Genomic DNA, 26,643 nt, shown 5'->3' with positions numbered 1-26,643 from the left:
TTAGAGTCTGGATTCCTGAAGTGGGTATTTTTGTTAATGGATAAAGATTGAATGCTGGGTTGCAAAGCTGATGAAAAGAGTTTCCAAAAAGTTAAATGGGGCTTTCCTAACTTCTCTTCAGTGACAAAGAGAACTAGTTCACAGGGAAGATTTATGGTAATAAAATAAATAAATAAAAACAAAATCCCATGAGTTGTTCAAGGTACTGGCTATCGTTGTTTCGTGATCAATAACGAAGTATGTGCTCACTAACTGGGAACCACATGCATTATTAGATTCTACCCAATGCAAAAGAAACCAGAGCACTAAGTAAATGTTATGCCATTTGAATAGTGTTGGGCTTTTTAATTTAATTTAATTGTTTGAATTATTTGAGTTGCTTACTAGAAAACAGCTGAACACTGCCACGTGAAACATGAACTTTTTTTTTTTTCCAGAGCTGGGAATAGAACACGCTAAGCATGTGCTCTACTACTGAGCTACACCCATGGCTCCAATACCTGATCTTTACTGATCTTTTAAAATTACACTGCCTAAATGGTGGCCCAAAGCCAAATTGATGAGTGCTGCCATCACTACTCTTAGTCACTTCACTCCTCTGTCACCTTACATGCTAAGAGAGACCTTAAGTAGGTGATGCTCTAAAGGGTAGATGTGGAAATGGTGACTGTTGCTTATCTTTGTGTTCCCAAATCCATGAAAGTGATTTCTCAATCTGCTTTTGCTTTGTGACCCTTTTTCTTCCTTACAGCAGAAATGATGACGACGTGTGTGCAGGGACACCTGCCAGCTACTGATTTCCTGGTTTCAAGTCATGTGGAAGATCACAAACCCTGGTTTAGTTTTTAAAATGTAGCCAACCTATAGTAGGACCGTTTTGTCATGGTGGCCTTATAATCTTCACCTCAAAAAGATATAGAAATTTCAATTCAATATCAAAGATTTTTCTCATTATGCAAAATGCATTTGTGAATCATTTGCAGTTAAGACACAGAGCGCCTGGTCTGCCCCTGCAGTAGTGGCATCTTTAGCAAAGCGAGTCTTTTCAGGTCATGGGCTTTCTGAGGCTGTTCACAACCACACCTCAACCCCCCTTTTACCTCTTTAGTGGTGCTGGAGAAGGGCCAAGTAGTTGATGGTATCCACGATGTATCTGCAATTCCAGTTGCATGCAGATTGGGGTAAGGTTTCTTGCTGCTGTTGTGGCTGTGGTTTTCTGTAGTATTGATGATAAAGGCCTCTGTGGTGTTCCTAATAAGGTGCTCCGGGCTATATGGAACTGTATTAAAAGTAGTGGGGATCTGGGGAGGAGCCATGTTTCTAGTGCTCCTTACTGAAACTTCTGCTCCCAGGCCAGCTGAGGTAAAGAAAGGACAGTTACAAAAATTATTCTCATATCTATAAATATTTATAGATTCTTCACATAAAAACAATTTTACTTAGAAAAAGAAGACACCTTCAGTAATGGGCATGTAGATAAGTTGAGTTGTTTGGAAAAAAGAAGCAAAGATCCTTTGGGTGGATGACAGTGTTCCAGCAATCATCTGTCACCTTCCATCAGTTTTATGATGAAGGGAGAGTTGTGAAAACTGTGCTTTGGGGGAAAAATGCCAGGTCCATGTAGAAGAAAGAATAAATTTACCATGAACATCTCTATAGGGTCGCTGGGTTGGTTTTCTGGGGGGTCCACTAATCTCCAAAACTCAATGCAAAATTCTGATTATATGACATGTGTACCCTTTCTTCTATGGGTGAATGTCATAATTTTCATAAACTTTTCAAAGGAGATGTTCAACAAGATACCAGGTTGAGAACACTGTTAATGACCTGCCTAATTTCATTGTGAAGTTTGAGGATTCCTTGGGGGAGTAATAACATTTCTTTCTTTTTAGTGCAAACATTTTTAAATGTAATTTTTTTGTTTTTAATTAATAAATTAATTTCTTTTTTTTGTACTGCAGATTGAACCCAGGGGTGCTTTGCCACTGAGCTACATTCCTAGTCCTTTTTTATTTGTTTGAGACAGGATCTTGCTAAATTGCTCAGGATCTTGCTAAGCTGGCCTCAAGCTTGCAATTCCCCTGCCTCAGCCTCCCAAGTTGCTGGGATTACAGGCATCCACAACCACATCTAGCATTTAATTTACTTTTTAACTGATACATACAAACATAAAAATTGCACATAATAGAGATGTTTTAATACCTTTGAACGCTGTGTAATGTTTAAATCAGGTTAAACATATCTAGCTCCTCAAATGTTTATCTTTTTTTATGGTGAAACCATGTAGAATCCAGTTTTCTGAAATGTACTGTACATTATTGTTATTTCTGGTCACCCTACTGAACAATAAACAGCACACCAGAACTTCTTATTACTATCCATTACTTGGTACCTATTGTTATAAACTGTTTTTAATTCTAATAGAGTGAGTCCCAAATCATGGAACTGTTGTATTTTCTAAGCTATCTACCTTCTGGAAGCATGGCAAATTGATTTAAAATATATGAGCTGGTAGGATTAATTTACAGCTTTGCTTTGCAAGGCTAAACCTCCCACATTAAAATATATATATATAATTTTCTGAAATAGTTTCACCTAGCCATGATTTAAAAATGGGCCCTCCATCTTTTGGGGATAGGCTAACATGCAATATTGGCATTTCTAACAATCTCTAAGGTGATGCTAATGATACTAGTCTTTGGATGCCCTTTGTATGGCAAGACTTTAGAACACAGTCCTACAATATGAAGTCCTGGAAAATTCTATAAATTATGGGCTAAGGTGATATGTTTAGATGTTTCCATTGATCCTATCAATGGTGAATTTTCAGGAATATAAGAACCCACAAAATATTATCAAATTATGATAACCATAACTGAATCGTTTTGTCTTAAAGACTGGCAGGTGAAAGATTCTAGTTTTTACTATTCCTTTATTGGTTCATTCATATTTATAAAGCACATACTATGTGCTGGGTGAAGGTCTCCTAAAGAAGTAATTAATTGTCTCTTTAACATTCATTAATGTTCTATTCTCTTATTGATCACCTTTAAGCCTCATTTCTTTTCATCCCAGTTTCAATGGACTAATCTATTTCATATGATAAGGTATGTAAATAGGAGGATGACTACAAAAAGAGGATTCTCACAGCAAAGCTACTTTTACAATTTAAAAAGATATAAATAGCCAGCATGGTGAGGCTCACTTGTGATCCCAGCCACTTGGAAGGCTGAGGCAGGAGGATTACAAGTTCAAGGCTAGCCTTAGCAACTTAGTAAGACCCTAAGCAACTTAGTAAGACCCTCTCTCAAAATAAAAAAAAAAAAGCATGGGGATGTAGTTCAGTACTTAAGGCCCCCTAAGGTTCAATCCTCAGTATAAAAAAGAAAAAGAATACATATATTTATACACACACACACACACACACACACACACACACACACGCAATTCTCCTAAAAGCTAATAAAATAATCTTAGCTATTAAGCATGCTTCCTTTGAAATGCAGAGTGCCTTGTACAGAGGGTTGACAGATTTAGCTAATAAAAATAAGTGACGCACAGTTAAATTAGAGTTTCAGATAAGCAATCAATAATTCTTTAGTATAACTCAGTGTGTTTAGTATATTCCAAATAGACAATACTGCAAAGATTACATGACATATTGTATATTACAAATATACTAAAAATGATCACTTATCTGAAACTCAGATGTAACTGGGCATTGCATATATAATTCAGGTATATTAACTCTAGTTGCACATCTACTAGGTCTAGGCTATGAAAGACTTCTAGACGTTCATTTTAGTTTCTGTCTTTTTTCTTCTAAATCATGTACAACTATCACTGTCTTTGTGCCTGGATCAGTTGCTCTGGACATAGACTGACAGATTGATCCTTGAGTTGTTTTCTACATGACATACTCAACCATATTATTAGTGAGGTTCCTTTACAACAAACTCCAAGAAGCAATCTTAATTTTGCAGTTAATTGAGTTAGGTGCTTGATTGTTCCCTTAAATAGACCTTTACCTATCATAGGGATATAAAACTTTATGTATATGAAGATCAGCATTTTGGTGATTTGAACTTTGGCCAATGCTAATTCTCTGAGATGACTACTACCTATGACAATTTTAGCTCTTAGGTCCTTAAAAAAATTTTAATGATGGGGTTAGGACAAAAAAGAAATGGTTCCAAATACCAAGCCTGCAATTACATTCCTTCATATGGTAACCTATGCTTACTCTTCTTTACTAAGGAGTAGTTGGTAAGTTTTTGTCCTAAGAACTTTGTTTTTAACTAACTTACATAATTAATTCAGTGGGTGAAACTGGACTCTCTCAAAATTAGATAAATGATCAAAACAGTCTCACAATTTCTACAAATAACACAGCTTATCTTACCACTGTGGGTAGCTTTTGGCTATCTTATGGGGAAAAATTCAGTCTCCTGTAATTGTCTTTAATTAACCTTCTCCATATATTTTTAAAACATCTCAAACCAAACATGTCCATTTTCTATTTTAGACTACTCCTCCTTTTATTTTTTTCCAGAGAAAGAAACTACAAAATACTCAGGTCCAGTACCTCTTCATTTTGTGTCTGTGTTTTTAACTTATTTATGCTATTTAAAAAGCCAGAAATAAATTTTGGCCTTAACTTTGTGAATTTTAAAGCCACACTTTTGCAAATGTTGGTAGGAATCAGACTCACCTCTGGTACCTGTTTGCCTTGGAACCCCCTCTAGAAATTGTGATTCAGTAGATTTGATGTGGGACCCAAATCCTCCCTTTCTAACAAGTTTCCTGGGTGATTCTAAGTGTATGGCTTTAGTCATAGTGGAATTCTTAAAACTTTTTATCTGGGTATTGAATAATTGTATAAAATAGATGAAAGGAAAGAAAATCTGTTATAGGAATATGCATAGCTATCAAAATAAGTTTATTTTTCTATCTTCTGAATTCTTCCTTGAAATAGATGTATGAATTTATACTAAAGATAGTAGATCTTTGGATACTTTAGTGTCTGTTAAATTCTTCTGATGTTCTTTAAAAGTGTATATATGTCTCACTGTTCAAGAAAGAGCAGTTTTGACAAATACAAGGAAAAGTTCTTACACAATGGAACAATATGTTAAAGCTATTTTTAAAGCTTTATTGTACCACTGCTACTACATTGTTTTCACATAAATAACAAAATTAGAACACAATTCAAGGCAAAGCGGACCATCCTGCTTCCAATCTAAAAAGTTTTAGCACGTAAACTGCAAATAGCTCTCTGTGTAGTGTAATATCACCTATGAAATTATTTGCAACAGCTGCATCTTTCTAACACATTTTTATTTTATATAATATATATATATATATATATATATATATATATATATATATTTGTTACTGGAGATTTAACCTAGTGGTATTTTACCACTGAGTCACATCCTCAGTATTTTTTATTTTTTTATTTTGAGATAGGTTCTCACTAAGTTGCTGAGGCTGGTCTTGAACTTGTGATTCTCCTGTCTCAGCCTCCCAAATTGCTGGAATTACAGATGTGAGCCACCACACCTAGCTTGAACACATTTTTAAAAAGAGCAGTGTGTGTGTGTGTGTGTGTGTGTGTGTGTGTGTGTGTGTGTGTAGAGAGAGAGAGAGAGAGAAGAGAGAGAGAAAGAGAGAGAAGTATGTATTTGTTTAATTAAGTGCTGTGTTTCAGAAATAATTATAATAAAAATGAAACTTTCTGATAGAATGACAATAAAAATGATACATGATTTGTTAGCTTCTCTTCTTTAAATGATACAAATAACTTTAAAGCATGTTGAAAACAGAATAACTTGAATTAAATTCATTTTGGAGATACAAAATTTTAACTATATTGGTACTTATTATTTTCAAAATTTTAACTATATTGGTACTTATTATTCTGTAGGAAGATAACAAATTTAATATGCATTTAAAAGTAAGTAACTCATCTGGAGAATGAAACTTCAGAGTGAAAGAAAAATGTTTTAATTTTTTCATGCATCAGGAAAAATGCATTTAATAGATTATGAAAATCTATTAAATTACTTTATATATTTTTTTAAATGGTGGAAAGTGCTCACAGAGCCAAAAAATCAAACAGAACAAACAAACAAAAATCACCCCCAAAGCCCAGAATCCACATTAATAGGTCTCAGGCTGAAAATGGTTGGGGAATTCTGATAATGTGCCAACTATTTTTCAATGATCATATAAATAACCATAGATGATATTATTTTCAAAGATTATTTGAAAATAATGGTCATTACAAGGCCCATGTTGATGATGCAAAGAGAAAACAAACCCTTAAATGTCTGCGACAGCCAACTTGGCCCAAATGTATATACACAAGTCACTTCCTGTCTTTTTTTGTTATTCCCCACAAACTCTCTATTCACAAACATTTCTGCCAGGCACTAACACAAATAATTTCTTCCAAAACCTTTTCTCCCAAAGTGTACATGACTGCTTATCTCTTATAATGCTTATGCATTTTATCCTTTCACCTAAAATACTACAATTGAACAATTATTTTAACCAGCAGTTAGTTATATGGAGCCTTCCAACAGTATGGCTTACTGTATCAGCAAAATCCTTTTTAGTGATTTCTTCAGCTCAGTCATTCAAGGACAGTTGAAAATTTCACTGCTTTTGGATAAACACGAGAAATGAGTGAATGTGTACTGAGTACTAAATTAATGTTGTTTGGTTGACTGACATTTTATATTCAGTATTACTCTTTGTACAATATGAAGCAACTGAGTGAAAATAACAATTTCAGAAATCCATCCAGATTTTTAAAAATGTAAGGATACTTGGCATCCCTTGGAAAATGTATATAAACCGTGTGTAGAACTTTGCACCCTTTACCTGGAAGTTCTAGAACTACATCCATATACTCTAACTGCTACAGAATTTGTGCTGGTGTTGTTGAAGACAGTTTAGAATGTTTTAGTTTCCCATGCTAAAGATTATTTGCTTAGATCTACTTGCAAACTAGTAAGTTTCTTAAAGTAAATCTCCCTGTTTCCCATATAGATATGGAGGTCAAATGATGACTTGTTTTCCTCATAAGGTAGATCTTATGAGGCCATCCTACTCCTTGCTGGAATAGATACAACTGTAAGTTTTGATGGCTCTGTGAGTTTAAAACTCCTATGTGGATTGGATAGAAGACAAAGGCAATAGTCATGATTTCAATGTAGCATTCCTCCTTAAACCTTTATTATTTCTTTATTGTTTTCCCCACTCAACACTTTCCAGAAGTTGAAACATTCCTTCGTTGAATCAGGATTTGTTGAGCATGAATGACAAGACTAGCTTTAAAGTCATCCATTATTAATGGTTTCACTTTCCTCAAGTTACTACAGTCTGAAAATATTAAATGGGAAATTCCTAATTTGTAAGTTTTAAATTGTGCACCATTATGAGTAGTGTGATGAAATTTCAAGGTTTACCACTTCATCCCACCCAGGACTTGAATTGTTTATTTATCTAGGATATCCACATTGTATATGCTACCTGCCCATTAGTAATATAGTAGCCATCTTGGTTATTAGATAAATGGTTGTGGTATCGAAGTGCTTGTGTTCAAGTAACCCTTATTTTTATCAAATAATGGCCCTGAGCTGCAACAATAGTATGAACAGAATTTGGGTATACCAAAGAGAGGCTGTAAAGTGCTTTCTTTAAGTGAAGCAATGAAAGTACAATAAGGTATTAAGAGAGAGGGAGAGACCATATTCACATAAGTTTTAGTACAGTGTATTGTTGTAATTTTTCTAATTTATTATTAGTTATTATTGTTAATCTTTCATTGTGCCTAGTTTATATATATCATTTGTATGTATGTATAAGAAAAAAGTGGTATATGTAGGGTTTGATATGATCTATAGTTTGAAGCATCAACTGGGGGTCTTGGAATATATTACCCATGAATAATAAGGTGGGGGACTACTTCATAAAGATTTAGTGTATGATCTCTGTTTTCAATAGGCTTATAGCATTGCAATTTAGTTTTTCAGTTTTTCCCCCTGTATCTCTTATGTTATATAAGAGACTAGGTGATGGGGAAATGATTTTTTTTTAAATCAAATTTCAAGTGAACTTTCCTAGAATACACTAATGTACAAGTACATCCTAAAATGTAGGCCAGTATAATATTCTTTTTAACTTATTAAGGTTAAGCTAAGCAGGATGTCTTCCCTTTATGATATTATATTTTAAGAGCTCACAGTTAGAGATTTAGACCTCAGAGTGCATTTTCATTCTGGAAGAAAGAGTGCTCCTTAACAAAAAAAAAAAAAAAAAAAAAGGTCAACTGTGTGGTTATATGAAAATTCAGTGCTATCAAATAGATCTTATTGCATTATTGATGACTGTCTTCTGTGAACTGATAGCATGAATGTTTCTAAATATTTGAATATTGGTGTCTGAAAAAGAATATATGGGAGGAATGATATTTCTCAATTTGTAGCTAGATTAGTTGGCATCTTGGAGACAATTCTTTTATTATCATTCTTACTACTCAGAATGAGAATTTTAGGGCTCTGATTTTTATAAAAATTGATTGAACCCTACTGCTTTGTTTTTTTAAGAGTGTGTCTGCCAGAACAGTCTTTTCTTTGTCCAAAATATGCAGTGTATTCCTTAAGGGTATACAGAGGTATTTCAGAGGAAATGGTAAATATCTCAATCTCATCTTTTCTTTAAATTGGTCTCTGTCACGTATGGGTATCCCTGGTTCCATTCAACCCACATATTCTATTTTATTAAATTCTTATTCATTAGGTCCTATTAAATTTTATTCTGTTGCTTTATTTGTTCTATTAATATGCTATTTTAAAGAAATATGAGCTACGTAAAAAAATTTTAAAAAATCCAAAACCCATTTTACATTCTTATAGCAAAAACAACTGCTCAGCTCGTGTAGCCCTGTGGTAGAGGCTGGCCTCGTACACACAAGGTCTGGATTCCAATCCCAGCACAGAAAAACAAATAGAAAATCACTAGAGTAAGTTAAGATTATTTGAAATATCTATTCTAGTATAAGTGCTCATCTGAAAAAAAAAACAACAAGAGTACCTTTTAAATTGAATTTTAACCTATTTTTGAAGTCTGTTCAATTCAACTCATTATAGAGGGCTGAGTAAAGGAGAAGAAGGAAAGTAACACACTCTTACTTATGAGAATGGAGATAGGTGAATTATAAGAAAACATATTGGACCCTCAAAAGACTTTTAAAACATATGCAACTGTAAATCATCCTTGATTTATATATATAAATCAAGGATAATTATATATATATATATATAATATATATATATAAATTTTTTGTGTGTGTGCTGGGGATCAAACCCCAAGGCTTTATGCCAGCTAGGCAAGCATTCTACCACTGACCTATAGTTGAATTTTTTTTTTTAAAAGGAATAAGTGCTTAGGGGTGGGGAGTGGCAGAGCACTTGCCTAGCTCATACAAAGGCTCAGGGTTCAATCCTTAGCACTGGGGTTAGGAGGGGCATCATGAAGAATGGATGCTTAATGTGACATAGTGATATGGATAGACATTGGAAACAGGGGTTCTTTCTTCTTTTTGCACTTCATTGTAATTGTATATTTACTTATCTGACCTCCCCATTACTCTAAGGAGTAAGATACAATTAATGATTTTGAATCGTGGTCGTACATTGGAATCACCTAAAAAACTTTTGAAAAATATAATGCCTGATTTAATTGGCCTATAGGAGGTAGACTAGGCATTAGTATTACTTAAAAGCTATCATTGTATTTCTTTTTTTATTTAAATTTTTATTTTTGTTGATAGACCTTTATTTTTTTTATTTGTAGATGGTATTGAGAATTGAACCCAGTGCCTCACATATGCTAGGCAAGTGCGCTACCCAGCCCCAGCCTCAGCCCCTATCATTGTAATTCTAATATGAAACTTGGGTTGAGAATTAATGGTGTAGGGTTCTCAGTTACTAGCACAAGCTCTGGCATATAGTAATTGTTTGATAAATATTACTTGGATGCTTGAATGAAACCATGAATGTGTTCTTTGTGAAACAAATATAAACATATGATTCAGATTTTTAGTATACTTTCTTTTATTGAAGAACGTATAAAATAATTCAAATCCTATGGATGCATATTTATGCTGCCTTAGATTGCAGTATTTAGTTATCAACTTAAAAAAATAGATATTTGGAATATTCATTGCAAACATATAAGTGTGTTTTGGTTAATCTTTCACATTGTTTTCTCCAGCAAATTGGTAAACTTTCATACTATGGAAAGATAATATTTTATGCTATGCCAAATACTATTCTTAATTTGCTATCAATGCCAAGTTTAAGGTAGAGCAGAAAAGTGTGTCTGTTAGCTTATAATTGTGTTAAAGCACATTATGTGTATTCAAATATAATATTTTTTATACTGCCATCATGCAAATTTAAAGTTTTTTTCTATAAATCTGTTGTTCTTTCAATACACATTTCTAGTCATGTTGTGGACACGGTGTGTACAGTAGGTAGTGCAAATGGCTTATTATATGCACTTCACTTATGAAGACATATTTTGTATGAGGGTAAAAGAAGAGAATTTGTCCATGGATTCTTTTGTCTTGAATAACTTTCCACTGGATCAATATCTCCTTTATTAAGCTCCCAAATCATGAACCTTCTGTTAAGGATTGATTAAGAGTTGGGGATGAATCTCACTTCCTGTGTTAGCAGTACAACTTGAATATTTTCAATGTTTCTGTGTTGTTTGGGACAGTCTTCGATAAATGAACAACAGGAAAGAAATTGTATGAATCTGGGTTATATTCTATATATTCTTTGATAAAGTTAAATTTTCAGATTGACTTTTATATTTTTTATCTTCTTTGCATAGCCAGAAATGATATAGGAACTGGAACTCTTAACTCTCAACTGCCATTGTAGAGGAGTCCACTGCATTCAACTGTAATGCTTGTTTAATTTATGAAATGAATGAGTGATAGGAAAGTGTCCAAAGACTGGCATGGTAGAAAAACACACATCAGCTTCAAAACTGAGCAGCTAGGTAAAAGATTTAAGGGTACAACAGATGGGGATCCTCAAGTAGGATTGTGGTCCTATACTACCTGGGGATCTTTTTAAAAGACGTTGTATAAATCCAGATTTCCTGATACAGAATCTTCGAGGTGGTTGTAGAGGAAGAAATAATGGAAAGGAATACTAGTAATCTGTAATTTTTTAATTTTTAATTTTTTAGTTCTCAATGGACCTTTACTTATCTATCTATCTATTTATTTATTTATATGCAGTGCTGGGATTCGAACCCAGTGCCTCACACATTCTAGGTAAGCCCTCTACCACTAAGCTACAACCCCAGCCCAGTAATTTGTATTTTTAATAAATCCTCCCTTTCCTTCCACTGGGGTTTGTCATGCAACCAGTTGGGCAAATGTGTCTTGTCAAGCATTTTGGAACCACTGATATAAGAGAAGGTAGAATGGACAAGGAGTCAAGAAATTCAGTTTCCAATGCTCGCTTTGTCAGCACATATACGAAAATTGGAACAATACAGAGAAGAGTAGCATGGCCCCTGTACAAGGATGATGCACAAATCCACGAAGCATATATTTTGCACAAATGGTGTGACTCTACTTCATGTACACCCAGAGAAGTGAAAAATTCCACTCCATTTGTGTACAATGAATCGAAGAGCTTTCTGCTGTCATGTATAACTGATCAGGACTCAGAAAAAAAGAAATTCAGGTTCTAGTCATAGCCCTTTTACTAATTTATCTGGAATAATTCACTTAACCTTGACAAATTTCAATCTCCTTGGTGAGAGGCCTCATTTTTAGATAGTTTCTCTAGTGATTTATAAGGCCCTTTTGTGCCTAATTTATTGGGATTCTGTTAGTTTTATCTTTCATGACTTCCTGAAGCAAACTTCTAATAGAGGAGTAAATTCACAATAAAATGATTAAAGAGAGAGTGAATGAAGCTGCATGTATATTCCACAAACAAAAACTCCTGGCTCAGGATTGAACTACGTACTGCACCAGAAGTTTGTGCATGTGCATTCAAGTCTTTCTTTACATTTGTCCATCAACTGGGTCCATTATTGGTCAACAAATTAGAAAAACCTGTGAAAATCACACTTGGGTTTTTATCGTTTCAAAAAAGTATGTTACTTCCAAAAGAAAGCTACCCTTAAACATTAGCACAAAAATTTTGCAAAAACACAATTTATTTCCTTGCCAGTTTTATCAAGCACACCTGGATGATGTCATCCTTCTTATCAGAGGACAGAAGTGTCTGTGTCAGCAAAAACTAATAATTTCCTAATCATTGACTATAGTCATTACACAAATATGCTATGTATATGCCTACATCTATAATCCTATATGAAATAGCACATAATCATAGAGTCATTACAAAGGAGAGGCTCAAGAAATGTTTGTTGGAATAGTAAAATAAGCAAGAAAAGAAAGGAAGAACGAGGGATAGAGTACAGTGGGGTTAATGATGAGGATGATGTTTTCTATTATTGGATATCACACAGTCCACAGTAGCTTATTAATCTTCCATAGGAAATATATTGGGCATGTAGATCTCCCATGGAGGTGTTAAAACAAGATATTGAGTAGGAGGACTTTCAGAATTGATTCTGAAAGGAATTGCTCACCTTCTTTTAAGCAGAGGCTTTCATTGACCACTTTCCCCTCCTTGTTGATGATTATTTTCATCCAGCTATGGAGGTATTTCCTGCCTTTCTTGACCACTACTTTGGGGCCTTGTTTCTTGAGAAAGAAGGAGGTATTTTCGACCTCCAGGAACCCTTCCTGCTCGTAGCAGGTCCATCGGGGTGCCTGGGAGCAGGGGGTGAGGACAGCTGCACGGGAAGGGCCACCGGAGGCGTTGGAGATGCCCAGGCACAGTGCAGATCCAACATGGAGGAGGTTTCCATCCTCAGCCCACAGCCACTGCTGGTTCTGGCTGGTACCATTGCAGGCTCCCACGATCACTCTCTGATTTACGAAAAGGCACTGATGTTTCTGGACATGGACAATCTGAAACCCCTCTGGAAGATGAAAAGCTTATAAAGTGCTGTATAGCAAGTTATAAGATCTGTTTAAAAATAAAAAAAAACCCCACCTACCCACAAATGTAAAAATACTAGGTTTATTTATATTTTGCTATTTCTACCATTTCAAGTGAATATTCCTAGAGTCAGCATATGTGATTTAAAATCCCAAGGCTAATAAATACATAAATTAATTCAACTAAAAGTTAAAAGTCTGATGATCAAAAATGTCAAAACGTTACACTTAGCAACCACCTCTCTCCTCTTTTGAAGCTTTCACATGGTGTGAGGGAGAAAACACATATACCTTATAACAAAAATGAAAGGAAACTTGGAAAAGAAACAAAACCATCCAGAGAATACTGTTTTTCTTTGGATAAGGAAGGACCCATCCAAAGAAAGTGGTGTCTCATGATGTGAGCCCAATTAGTTAAATATGCTACGGTTATGTAAAGCTCAGTTCCCTTTTTAAATCAGTTAACTCCATATCACCTCTTTCACTCTAAAAAAATAAATCACTTTTTCAATCCTTGAACTCACACTGTAATAAGTATTTGTACACAAATTGCTTAGTTTGCATAAAAATTTTAAAAATTGCACATATTTACCAAAAGATAAATATAAAACAATATTTTCCATCCTTCCAAGGATAATCTCCTAGCTGATAGCAACCAATGAAAGCATCAATTATCACAAACTGAGTTTCCATTACTCCTGGAGAGAAGCTACTATTTTGTGATAATGCCTACAAATTTTCCTTAAATACTAACAGGTTTAAGAACAACAACAACAACAAAAACCCTCAGCATTTCTTGATGTAAGAAAATTAAATACCCACTTGTTAAACATTCACATTAAAAAAGTAAGCTATTCAGGCTCAGAAGCGTTTTTAAGAGTTTTTACTTAAATTGCCCACTTCTCCCATGAAAATATTCAGCCCTTCCAAATGACAACTTCTAGATAAAATACATCTCCTCACCCCCTTCAATCATATTCCTTCATAGTTTCTTCCTTTAATATGAAAAAAAAATCAGAACTTTAACCTGATTGGAAAAGGGCATGGGGGTGCTACAGCCTGTTACATAATAGTGAAGACATCTCCTCAGGGTGCTGTTCTCTCCCCTGTCAAGATGCCCTGCGAGGGGCTGAGCTGCCCAGAGCATCTGGAGGACCTGAGGAGACGTTTAGGTTCTTTGTGGGAGAATTCTCAGCAGGGTGGGCACAGTTCCCTCCTCACTGTCTTTGGCTCCACTCTCCTGGAGGAGACCTGGTTTCATTTCTGCCTTATCAGCCACTTTTCAAAGGCCACGGGGACTCCTCTGTTAGACCTGGGAGAAATGCCTCAGGATACTGAGGCAGACCCACTCACCCGAGCTCCCGAAGATCAGGCTGGTAAGAATCGCCATGTAAAATTCAGCCTCCATTTTCCACTTAACAACTCTTCATGCTTCGCTTTGGGGGGGAAAAAAATTCTCCCAGATAAGAGAAGCAAAGACTAGGAAGGAAACGTGCCTTCATGGTGAGGGGAAAAGTCAGTGACGAGCACTTCCTCCAATTGAATTGTTTGGGGAAGTTTTACACCAGTGTCCTTTTGTCTGTTTCCTTAGAAAGGAGGGATTATGATTACCTCTCTCTTTTTTAAATGTAGATCTAGCCTCCAGGAGCAGAATAAACCTCCTTAAGTCTTCACCTACCTTCCTTTTGGCATATGACTACTTCTTAACCTCAAGAGGGAAGGAAAGGAATTGTGATTGTAGGTAATTGAGTGCTTCTGCAACATGACATCTTTTCAGGTGATGCGATTCTGCTGAATATACATAAACCATGTAATTTACGAGGGCCCATGACAAGTAATATAAAGACATAAACATGTACTGTTTGTATAATGATATGCTGGGAGTCGATGAGGAAAACCACATAATGATGGCACTTCTGGATCATTATCTCTCAAGTGATGACAATATTCCATTTCAAGAGAGTCATCTCCACTGGGGAGATGCAGAGGCTAAATTTAAACTCATCACATTATCTACTTTAGGCTTCCCCTACCAGATAATGGCCTTTCTCCCAGTAGAGAAAAAAATAAGATAAAAAGAATATACTTTACTCAATATTTAGTATTAAGAGTAGTTTATTGGCAGTATGAAACAAAGTCAACATCGCTGCATTAAAAATTCATTTTTGAGTGGAACATCTAGGTGTTTGCTGAGTGTAGTTATTTTAATTTTATTTGTCTCTTGAGGATTAAAACCTTTCAGAAATGTAAGGACATACATGGCAGCATCCTTTTGAAGAACCTCTGGAATTGGGAGTGGCTACAACATCCCCAAAGGTATCTGCCTTTAATTAGGAGAGATTCCAGGTAGACAGCATATTCAAAACTCCCTTCTTAGTAAAAGAGAGACAAGGATTAAATTTGGATGCTTTTTAGTTGCTACAAATTTGTTTTTCCCTTTTGAAGTAAAACAATTCACAATGTAGAAATATAGTGGATAGAATTCTGGAGCAGAACACACCTCTATGCCTAATGGGAAATAGAATAAGTACATATATATCCAATGACAATCATTGTGCTCTGTAATTGATGGGAGGTACTATAAATACACATTTAATAGATAATATTATCAAGACACATTTCCATATAAAATATTAACTGCTTTTGATTTTTTTTCAAAAACAAAAACTTATTTGTTAAAAATCCATTGTCAATCACTTGCGACTTTAGCAGCAAGATTCCAGTAACTGAGATAGGTAATAGCACTTAAAACAGGAACAGTTGAACAGCTGACAGTCCATTCACAAGACAGACTCTGCAAACATTAAAGCATCTAAACACACAATAATGATTCTTTAGCAGCTCTTCTAGTCATCCCTTGATGACAGATACCACTGAATATTACATACACATGTTCTGTGTGTCAGATAGACAACACAGACAAAACAAAATCCACCTTAGACTGTGTGGGAAATGTATCATACCTCCATCAGCATAGGGCCTTTAGAATAATTTGGGGGGTGCTTACAAATGCATTCATGTACACAAGGGGCTGGCAATCTTGAACACATTGCCAAGTCTTCCATGATCCATGCCACAGGTTGGCTTCAGAGCAGCTTTCCTTCCATTGCAGGAAGCTTCTTAGAGAAGCCTCAAGTGGGTGATTTGATTAATCACCCCAGAGATTGATGATCAGGTGAGTCTCCCACGAATCACTGGACAGTTTCTGCTGAAAGTCTGCTCTCGTACAGGCAGAGAGCATGATGTAAAAATTCATACTGCTCACTGGTTTGTACCATTCCACCCCTGCAAAGAAGAAATGACAAAAAAAAATTCATTTTGTTAACCTCCTGCAATCTTGTAACCCAGAGACTATATTCAAGCTAGGATGTTATGCCAAAGACACACAGAATAGTTCCATCTAATGATTCTTTTATTATCCCTTCTACCTGTATCCAAATGTCCTAATTTGTAGGATTCCCATGTTGATACAGTCATGCACTGCACAATCACCTTGTAGCGTGATGCATTACCCCTGTGTTTGTGTAATACTTAATGATAATAAATGACATTATTGTTTTCATGTATTTACTGTACTATACTTTTTATTATTATTTTAGCATGTACTCCTTCTGCTTATATAAAAAACTTAACTATGAAACCTTATGCCATGTGATGCCAGCAGGAGATTCACACATCTCATGTTTACTGCATCTTTTGATTACATAATTTTCTCTAGTGCTTGATTTAATTTCATGTTTTGATCATCATGACCCTAGGAGCAATAATCCATTATATTTATTTATATATTTATATTTTATAAATTTATATTTTTATATGTGATATACAGAAGTATTTATATGTTATATGCAAATAAATATATAAATGTCATGTAGTCCAGGAATCATGTAGTCCAGGTGTGCAAGAAGCTATGCCATCCAGGATGGGTAAGTACACTCTATGTTGTTTGCACAATATCACCTAATAACACATTTCTTAGGAAGTATCCCCAGCATTAAGCAATATATGACTGTATATATAAAGGGCTTAATACAGTGTCTTATATATTAGGCATGTGACTCATTTTAAATTTTATCTAAGTACCATTACTGAGGAGGTGATATAGTTTTATAGTTAAATACTTGGACTTTGGAACCAGCCAAGCTGAGTTCAAATCCATCCTCTGCCAATTCTTAGCTGTGTGAGTTTGCACAAATTCCTTAAATCCTTTTGCAGCCCAGTTTCCTCCTCTGTTAAAGCAGGAAAGTAACAGTAAGTTATAGCTAGAGTGTTATTCATGGGAACCTTATCATTCATCTTTTGTTAAAATAGATTGAAACTGATTGAAATAGGTACCCAAACAACTCAGCTGTGAAATGCTGCTTTTTCTACAAGTAAAAGGAAAGACTACTGCAGAATGGCTTATTTGAGTATGCTAGAAAGAAACCTTTGGGTGTGCTGGGCACCTAAGCACAATAGTGGCAGGTCCTTAGATGAACTGGAAAAGGGGGACTGGCTCTTGCTTTTTCCTTTGGTGTGACCATACTTATCACTAGCTGCTCAGCATTCCCTTCATTGCTGAATTAGTGGAAGTCAGTTGACTTCATCCTACTTCTTTATACAATATTTACACCACACTTTCTCCTTATAATGATGGCCTTTTAGCTTGACAGAGTAATCACTGATATAAAGCTGACATATTTTTCCTGCCCAGTGAATAGCAGCATTATTGTTTGTAACTATTTAAAGTCCTGCAAAGTCTCCGTAACTCTGCAGGCATACAACTAATTTTATATTTTAGTTTAATTCTATGTTTTAGACAGTTATTCCTCAGTGGCTGTCAGTATCATTCAAAATAATTTTCAGATCGTTTGAGCACTTCAACTTAAAAACTAGATACATTACCTCATTGTAACCTGACCTCGGGTTAATAGTAATGACTAAAACTGGTCTTGGATTTATGTTTACTTGTCAGCCTCTGTAAATATCAAATCGGTAAGACTTCACCCTTCTAAACTAAAGACCAATTCTTCACCCAGGTTCAACATGATGCCAACATGATGTATTTGGCAAGAAATGAAGAAGTAAATTTATAGTATTGAGTGACAGCAGCTTATTGGCAGACCTATTTCTTCTGTCACTTTCCCTAGAACTACATTTTTTAAAATTTGTAGATGGACACAATATCTTTATTTATGTATTTTTATATGGTGCTGAGGATCGAACCCAGTGCCTCACACGTGCAATCTCTCTACCACTGAGCTACATACAGCCCCAAGCCCTAGAACCACATCTTGTTGACCAAGTGTTCCTTGGTCAGAAGTTGACAACAGAAATGGCCAGCTGAGGATGTGCTCTTTCTTTTGTTAGCTTTATGATGACATCTGGGCACACCTAAAAACAGCAGGTGTCCGGAAGATGTTGGACTAGACTGTGAAACTTGGGAGACACAACCACAGTAAATATTAGATCAGCTCCAGGGAGCTGGGGGCCCCTCCCTTCCTCTGGCATTTGCAAGGCTCAGGGATCCACTACTCCCGCCTTGAATGGACCTTGTATGTGCTCCATCTCTTAGATTCTGGTCTGTGAACGTTCTTTTACCATTCACCTCCCTTTGAGGCACGTTTTTCCCTTTCTTGTATATTCTAGTCAACACCAGTATCTTCGTGTCCCACTGGTGGATGAACAGACACACAGGGTAGGTCTCAATAACCATTTTACCCTAAGTGGGTCAGCAGTGTATTTTAGATTTTCTATGACATTCTATTAACTAAGTCAAAGTTATTTTAGCCAGTGAAGGTGGGAGAGATGGGAAAACACTCATTAGTTGTAGGCAAGCAAAATTCTTGCAGATCTGAAGGCTTCAGGAAGGTATATGAGAAGCTCTACCAACTTCATTTGGAAAATAAAAATGAAGGAATTGGCATTCATTCCATTATTGACAAAATCTAGCTTTCCCAAAAGGAAACAGTTAATATGACAGATGGTCAGCCAGTTTCCACTGAAACGTTCTGAGACTGGCAGAAATGCTCTTGAAGATATCAAAATATCCCGTCCCTCTCTAACTTTCACCCCATTGGTCCAACTGAAATAACCAGAAATGTCTTCAGGTTCCCCTTGTAGTCACACAATAGCTCTCTAAATGCTGGAAAACAACCATCAAAGTCCCATAATCTTTTCTTCTCTAGACTAAACATCCTGTGGTTACTCAATATTTCTGTACAGCCTGGTTTCCCTGTCACTCACCAATCTAGTCTCCTTCTTCTATAGGTTATTTTACCAAATATGACCTTCTTAGAATGTTGTCTCTTCTCCTGATAATATCTAGTCAGTCGGCATATTCACTCCCTTGAGAAACACATTATAGACCTATGAGTTTGCATTTGCAGGTGCATTAGGTGAGACAAGATCCACAGAGCCAGATATTGAATGAAAGTTTAAGTTAATTAAAAAGTCAGCAGGGTTTTTTTGAATGTGAAAATTACATCTCTCTCCCATCCTGTACTTGCACTATTGAATTTTCAAAACTAAATGCAGGGCTTTCTATTTGTCCGTGCTAATTTCAACTTGTTAGTTCTTGTTCTGAGCATGATGTTCTCGTGTACTGAATCATTATTTCTGTCCTTCCATATATTAGTCTTTTATTTCTCACTTCTAAAATTGCATCTTCCAGACATTTGACAAGGATGCCTTACATCTTATCTAAGTCATTTATACCATAATAGAAAAAGAGAGGGTCAACGTATGGTCTTTATTATAAGCAATTTGGTATCATGTTATGTACTTTCTCATCCCAATCTGAAATTGTTTCCTACTAAGTTGTAGATCCTTTAAGGGTAAGAATAATGCATAATCTTTTCATATTTGCAACAACAAGAAGCATTTACTAGTCCTAGGTCAAGTAGGCTACTTGTCAAGTAGGTTTTCCAGGCTATGCTATTTTAATGTAACATGAGAACAGATAAACTCTGGAATAAAATAAAGCAAAAGAGTATCCCAGGATGCATTGATTGGACGCCTTCCTTGTCATTTAAACTCCACCAAGGTTAAGATTTTAAATGATTTCCTTGGTGATTTCAGTGGAGTAGGTTATGAAGCCCCAAACAGCCAGACTGTCATCGGACAGAATGCCCAACACATTATATTAAAGCATTGTCCTTTCTTGAAGTATCCTGTTTAGGTACAAATCTGTTTTCCTGGAAAGTAAAATGCAGTACACTACAATACCTATCATTGAGCAGGAATTAGTCAAAAAAAGTAAGGTCAAGTAAAAATGACATGGAAACCCTAGTTAGCTGGGAGTGGTTATGGGCTTGAAAGGGTTTGTAATGCCAAGGCACCAAAGTGTGTTAAGAGGTAAAGGACAACATAAACTGTCTTCAAGACAAAAGCTACTCCATCACTTCCAAGCTGCAGTGCTCAGTTCTCCCATTTGCAAAACAATGATCTATTCAAATAATAGTACTACCTCTTAGCACTGTGAGAAATAAAGGGGCAATCCATCTGAAATTGTTTAGCACAGAGTCATGCTCATAAATATACTCTAATATATACTCTAATATACTCTAATAGTGTATACTCTATATATTCTATATAGAGTAATATGATATACACTCTATATAATATATACTCTAATAATATATACTCTATATACTCTATACTCTAGTAATATATACTCTAATATTATTATTACTCTTTGGTACTCTCTGATCAAACAGGTCTGGTTAGGAAGCTCTGGGGTGAGGTCTCTGAAGACCTTGGAGAGCTAAGAACAGCCTGGCAGAAGACACAAAATTTCCCAGGTCAAGTTTAGATGGAAAGATCCAAATATGCTTCTAAATATTCGTCAGCCTAGAAGATGGCCACAGTGGAGGCAGTGATAAGCAGTGGCCTTGGAGTCCAGCAGATTCAGAAATAAATTCTTGTTTTTAATCTACTAGTTGTATGGCTTTTATCTATCTATCTATCTATCTATACTGGGGATTGAACCCAACGGCACTTTATCACTGAATTTAGCCCCACCTTTTCTTTTTTTGAGACAGGGTCTCGTGAAGTTGCCCAGGCTATCCCTGAACTTGTGATCCTCCTCCCTTAGCATCCTGAGTGGCTGGGGTTACAGTTGGCATGCACCACCACACCCAGCTAGCTATATGATTTTAGACAAGTCATTTATTTCTTCCCAGCCTGGCTTTTCTCACTTAAAAAGTGACATTAATGACAGATGTCATTCACTTGTGAGGACTAGAAATTCACAGCCTATCAAATGTATGGCCACAGGCTGTTTGCAGCACTCTCAGGAGTCCTGTCTCTACAGTGGTACCTGAGGGCTTTGGCAAGGTGGAGGAGGAGGTTGGGTGTTTAGGATTAGTTGCTAATCCCAGCTTTCAACAAGGCAGTTGCACTTTTTATTGATTTTCCACATTGGTGCTTTGTGGCAGATTTTTGTCTGCAAAATTTTTTCCATTGTTCACAAAAAAGTTTGGAAACCACTGGCCTGGCAAGTAATGTTTACTTAATAAGATTTCAAATTTTGCAAGGCTTCAATGAGATAATCCACAAATCACTTAGCAGAGGGGCTGTCCTTTACTAACTACTAAGCAAATGCTGCCTATTCTTTTTCTGATTCTTTTTGTAAGTGGTAGTTAATACTATGCTGATTGTGCATTCAGGGGTTTGCTTGGGGCCCTCATGGTTCACTTCTGTTGTCCTGGTGTGATTATTAATAGGGCCAACTTTCACTCTCAGAGATGATTTGGTTTGGATTATAAATTACTTGTTCGTGTTAATTATGCCCCTTTCCATGCTGTGGAAAAAGTGGTTCCCTGAATTGCAAAAGTGATGTTGGCTGTGTGGTTCTGACTTTTTTGTGGTTACAGAATATGAATGCTATGTTTGGCCAGGGAAGAAAAGATTCAAATATACTCCCCCTTCTAGAAATGTCAGATATCTCATATCACATTAGCCTTGCCAAACCCCAAAATCAGTGTCATTTCAGTTTCCATGCAGGGAAGCACGTAGCTGTGCCTGTGGGGGGTAGACTCAAGTGTGTGTGGGGGAGGGGGTTTACTTTTTTCCATTTGCTAGTGCGACAGTGTGTTGGGGGCGCGGGGGGAAGGAAAACCAGAAAACCCTCCAGATGCCCAGGAGAGAGATTTGGTTTTTAACATGTTAAAATTGTGACCTTTTGTGACTATTAACTCACATACAGAGAGCAGCAGCCTTTCCTGCTACACCGCCCAGCCCATATCCGGTCTAATCAGTAGACAGAAGAAATTCTGCAGCAGTGACTCACTTCTGGGTTAACAATGGGCCTTATGCTCCTTTGCTTTTTATTATTTTCAAATCTGGAATTCTTTGGGTAAAGTTTGGTACAGTAAATTTAGAACAAAAGGTGTGGATGTTAATGTGCCTCATGGGTAAAACTGATGGCTAGGGCCTGAGTCAAGTGAGGCTAAGTCTGTTGCCCTAAGTCAGGGCCAGCTGTGAGGCGTGTCTGAGCCCCTCCACCAGAGGTTTTCCCAGGCCTTTCCACAGATGTCTCATCAAGAAGGGAGAACTGACACAGAAGCGTGATCCATTCTGACCAGGTACTTCAAACATACATTTTCTCCCAAATAGGTGTGTTCCAAAATATTTGTAGGTTTGATCTGGCAAAGGGGAGGGAGGGGAAGAGAGGGGACATAGAGGCAGGAAAAATGATAGAATGAGATGGACATCATGACCCTAGGTACTCGTATGACTGACTGCACACATGATGCAACCCTTCATCATGTACAACCAGAGAAATGAAAAGTTGTGCTCCATTTTTATAAATACAGTGAAAAAATAAATTATATGAAAAAATAAAATATTTGCAGGGCATAAAAGCCAGTCCTGATCAAGTGATAATTCAATGACAGCTCTAGTCTATATCTGGAGTTGCATTTTTTCCTCTTGAAAATTAGCCATTTTCTTCTGAAGACCCACATTGACACTCAATTAACTCCTAGCTGAGAAGAAGAAGGTTGTCCTGGCAACCCGTTGGAAGGCTCAATTGGGTTTGGCAAGGCTAATGTGATATGAGATATCGTTTTGACAAAGAAGACCTCTGGTTATGATCTCAGAACCAATAAGGTAAAAAAAAAATAAAATAAAATTAAGTAAACCAAAATGCTGAATTCCTGATCTTCAAATGAGATCTCTGAAATTCTGTAATTAAGGGTATCTTTGTCCTTGGGTGGAAATGCAGAGAGATTCAGGTAAGCTGGAAGGCAGTGGTTGATGAAATCATACCGACGAGTAGAAGTTCTGGATTTGAAATCATTTTAACTAGAAATTCGGATAAAAGAATATGTTGGGGACATAGCTTAGCCCATGATGTTGATGGCATTTTTACTCCTCCTTTAAGATTGCTATCGTTCATGAAAAAAAGAAAAGAAACTCATGAAACTAAAGTGACTAATCAAAACATTTCAACCATGATGTGATGTGGTTGAAACTAGAAGCATTGTTCTGCTAGGAAGCTGTGAGTGAGGCCTTCGGATGTGGCTCCCATTTAGGCCTGCAAGGTAAGGGGGTGCGGAGTCCACTCCAGATTTCACCCCTAACTCTCAGAAAGGAGGACTGGGCAGATTGTTTCCTGTTTCTGGGGGAGGAAAAAAAAAAGTAAAAGAAAAGAAAAAAGCCTTAGAACCAGATATAAGTTTATAATTTTACTTCCCATATTCTGTTTTCAGATTCTGCCAGTTCCCGGAGATGCCAATGGGATTCAAAGAAATGCCATTAGGAAAGAGTTGCCTGAGGTCAAGCTGCCATAGAACCTGTCCCTTTCCTCCCTGCCTGGATGTCTTCTGATGCTCACGTCTGGCTCCTTAGTCATTTTCCTGTAATGTCTATGAGTGTCCCGGGCCAGTTTATTACTATAGGTCATCATTTTTTTTTAAAGGGACAAGCCTCTCTCTTATGCTCAAAGTGTAAATGACCTTCTATTACTATCTCACAGTATGCAACTTTGTTATACATAAAACTATACAGACTTTTCTTGTAGCAAGGGCTACATAAAGTAAAAATTTTTTGGTTTAGCTCTATAGCAATTGGAACTCTTAATTAGGTGGTATAGTCACAATAATTTAGTGATATTTGAGATTAGAAGACTAAAGTAATATATGAAAGGGCTTATTTCTAAGTAATAAAAATAGTTTCATTTGATATTAATGTTATTAATGCCTTTTTGTCACTAATTTTTGGAAATTGTTGGCCTTTGCATATATAGTAACTATTTGATAGGAAAATATGAGCTGGGCATAGTGGTGTATACCTCTAATCCTGGTTACTTAGGAGGCTAAGGCAGGAGGATTGTAAATTCAAGGTCATCTTGGACAATTTAGTGAGATATTGTCTCAAGAAAAAAAGTTTTTTTTTTTTTTTTTTTAAGGGGGCTGGGTATACACCTTAGCACTCTTGGGTTTGATCTCTAGCACTGGAAAAAAGAAAAAGAAAAAAAACAAAAACAAAAAAAAGGAAAATGTGACTGAGCCAGATAACCCCCCTTTCACAGCCATACTAGCCAACAGAAAGTTCATTATACTTATCATATACAGATACTAGTAATAAGTAATCTAAACTAAAATCATCAGAGGTAAGCATTTTTTCCCCCCTGGTTTATATAGCAATTAGTTGAGGGTCATTGACAAAGTATTAGAAAATTAATTTCTCTCTTAACTTTATGCTTAATCTACTTGCATCTCCTACTCCAGAAAATAATAGCCTTTGGGAACCAAACAAGTCTATAGTTTAGTCAAAATTGGAAATTCCATTCAGAGTGCTAAAAAAAAAAGGGTCAAAATTTGTTATGTGACCTTCGATTCATGACTTACTCCTTTTAGTCTTGGATAATACTTTAAGATGAAAGTTTTCTCAATGTTGTCAAGGTCACATTTTTTTTAACGCATTATTTTCCTAGTTGGCATGGGCAAATTTTATGACTTATTCTTGTTCTCCAAGAAACCGAGGTTCAAAGTTTTAACGAAAGCAATAGCTGAAAGACATCTTACTGGAGACATCTTACCTGAGCCATTATTGGTTGGCCAAATAAACATACATATCCAGTATAGTTATCATTAATTTTTAAATATAAGTGGGTGCTGTTGTGAGTCATGGAATGAAAATAAGTACAAGCACTATGGGCTTCAAAACACCACTATCAGGTAGAGATTTATGAAATATTTTAGTCCTTAAAAGGGGTCCTAATACCAGAAATGATTGGGGACCACTGTTGTGTACCAGCTCTTTTTGCTATAGACAGAGAGACCAGATGAGTGGTCTCCCAGAAAATTAGGGCAGAGTCAGGTTTAGCACCAAGCTCCTGTTGTCTGGTCCAGGGGCGCCTCAGTCCTCCGGCTCTCTGGCTGCCTGCTCATTCTCCCAGCAGATAGTGCTGAATTCTGATTTCCACATTACCCCTTTAATCATTTAATTAAAAATGAGCCATAGGAATGCAATGATGCTCCATTAATACTCTTCTAAATAAAACACACTCGTGGGTGCCTTGCTTTGACTTTGAATTAGTTAGGGAAAAAAGAAATCCCGTTTTAGCTCAAAATATGCTCAAAAGTACTATTAAAAGGAGAATCACAGGCTCATGAATCTGCCATGAGAACTGTGGCATCTATTAATAGAAGTTTCCCTAAAGCCAATAATAATAATGTCTTGCCAGAGAAACGAGGAATCTACCAAATGGCTTTGTCACTGTTGTTATACTGGAAACATCCATTCAGCATAACACACTCATTTCTAAACCAGACCATTGGAATTTATTGCTAAAATGCAGATTTGCAACTTGAGTACAAATGGCCTATTTTTGTCCTGTTGAATAACAACCATCATGCATTGTAATTTTTTTTTTTTTAACTCAGGATTTTGGTCCTGCCCAGTGCTCACTCTGCCTTCACTTATCAGTCACGAAACAAGCTCCCTTTTACATATCCAAATCACTGTCTTGTTTTTTTCTTTGTTGTTAGCCATTCCTTGACTTCGAAAGGGGAAGCATCTGTGAATGATAAGGGGCTGATTATAAAAGGAAGATGCTCTATGTGCAGTCCTGGACCACTGGTAGGTGGAGGCCATTGTTGAAAAGAATAGGAAAGGTTAGAAAAAGGCCTCCATTGGCTCTATCTTTTGGGTCCTTTATACTCAGCCAGAAGCTTTGATTAGCCAACTCCACCCTTCCCTTTCCCTATTAAGTGGTCCCTGTTTAGGATCAAATTATTATCTTATCTCAATGTTTTCTTTTTCACCCTCAAATTCTTGCAAGAAGTTTATATTTATTATTAGAACTCTTTTCCTCTCACCTAGAAGGGCTTTGAGGAAAGTTTTATACGGTTCCATCAATGGAATAGAGTGCTTGAACGCAGTTCAAGGGTTTCTATGCCGGGGGACTCTTCAGATCTGCAAATGTTTGGTGGGCTTATTGTGAATCTCCAAGTGGACAGGTTTGGTACCTAGTGGCTCTCAATAATCATTCATTAAGCTAAGCCTTAAGGAACACAGATGAGAAAAGTTTTTTAGGGAAT

At 36.3% G+C, this 26,643-nt stretch overlaps 2 protein-coding genes, 1 long non-coding RNA gene and 1 other non-coding gene across 6 annotated transcripts in view; 2 read left to right on the top strand and 2 right to left on the bottom strand.

The window, feature by feature from the left end:
* Ptprb (protein tyrosine phosphatase receptor type B) overlaps positions 1-14,607 on the bottom strand; it is a 121,587-nt gene extending 106,980 nt beyond the window's left edge. Inside the window, exons 1-3 of the mRNA XM_078053131.1 lie at positions 14,468-14,607; positions 12,700-13,095; positions 1,101-1,357 (exon numbers count right to left, since the gene is read on the bottom strand). Coding sequence (XP_077909257.1) covers positions 1,101-1,357; positions 12,700-13,095; positions 14,468-14,522 — 708 coding nt within the window. The 5' untranslated portion in view covers positions 14,523-14,607. The remainder of the gene's footprint in view (positions 1-1,100; positions 1,358-12,699; positions 13,096-14,467) is intronic.
* LOC120888843 (U6 spliceosomal RNA) lies at positions 11,546-11,648 on the top strand. Its single transcript, XR_005732514.2, has one exon. It is a non-coding gene; the product is annotated as a U6 spliceosomal RNA (small nuclear RNA).
* A 604-nt stretch (positions 14,608-15,211) lies between the features above and the next one.
* The window catches only part of Ptprr (protein tyrosine phosphatase receptor type R), a 253,577-nt gene continuing 242,145 nt past the window's right edge, over positions 15,212-26,643 (bottom strand). For all 3 annotated transcript variants that reach the window (XM_078053134.1, XM_078053133.1, XM_078053135.1), the window contains one exon: positions 15,212-16,399. In XM_078053134.1, the coding sequence (XP_077909260.1) occupies positions 16,306-16,399 (94 nt within the window). In that variant the 3' untranslated portion in view covers positions 15,212-16,305. The remainder of the gene's footprint in view (positions 16,400-26,643) is intronic.
* LOC144378609 (uncharacterized) lies at positions 22,358-24,291 on the top strand. Its single transcript, XR_013440455.1, has 2 exons — positions 22,358-22,680; positions 23,809-24,291. It is a non-coding gene; the product is annotated as an uncharacterized LOC144378609 (long non-coding RNA).

The sequence above is a fragment of the Ictidomys tridecemlineatus genome, chromosome 6, assembly GCF_052094955.1.
Source record: "Ictidomys tridecemlineatus isolate mIctTri1 chromosome 6, mIctTri1.hap1, whole genome shotgun sequence".
Classification (NCBI taxonomy): Eukaryota; Metazoa; Chordata; class Mammalia; order Rodentia; family Sciuridae; genus Ictidomys; species Ictidomys tridecemlineatus.
This window is presented reverse-complemented; position numbering and strand designations above follow the sequence as displayed.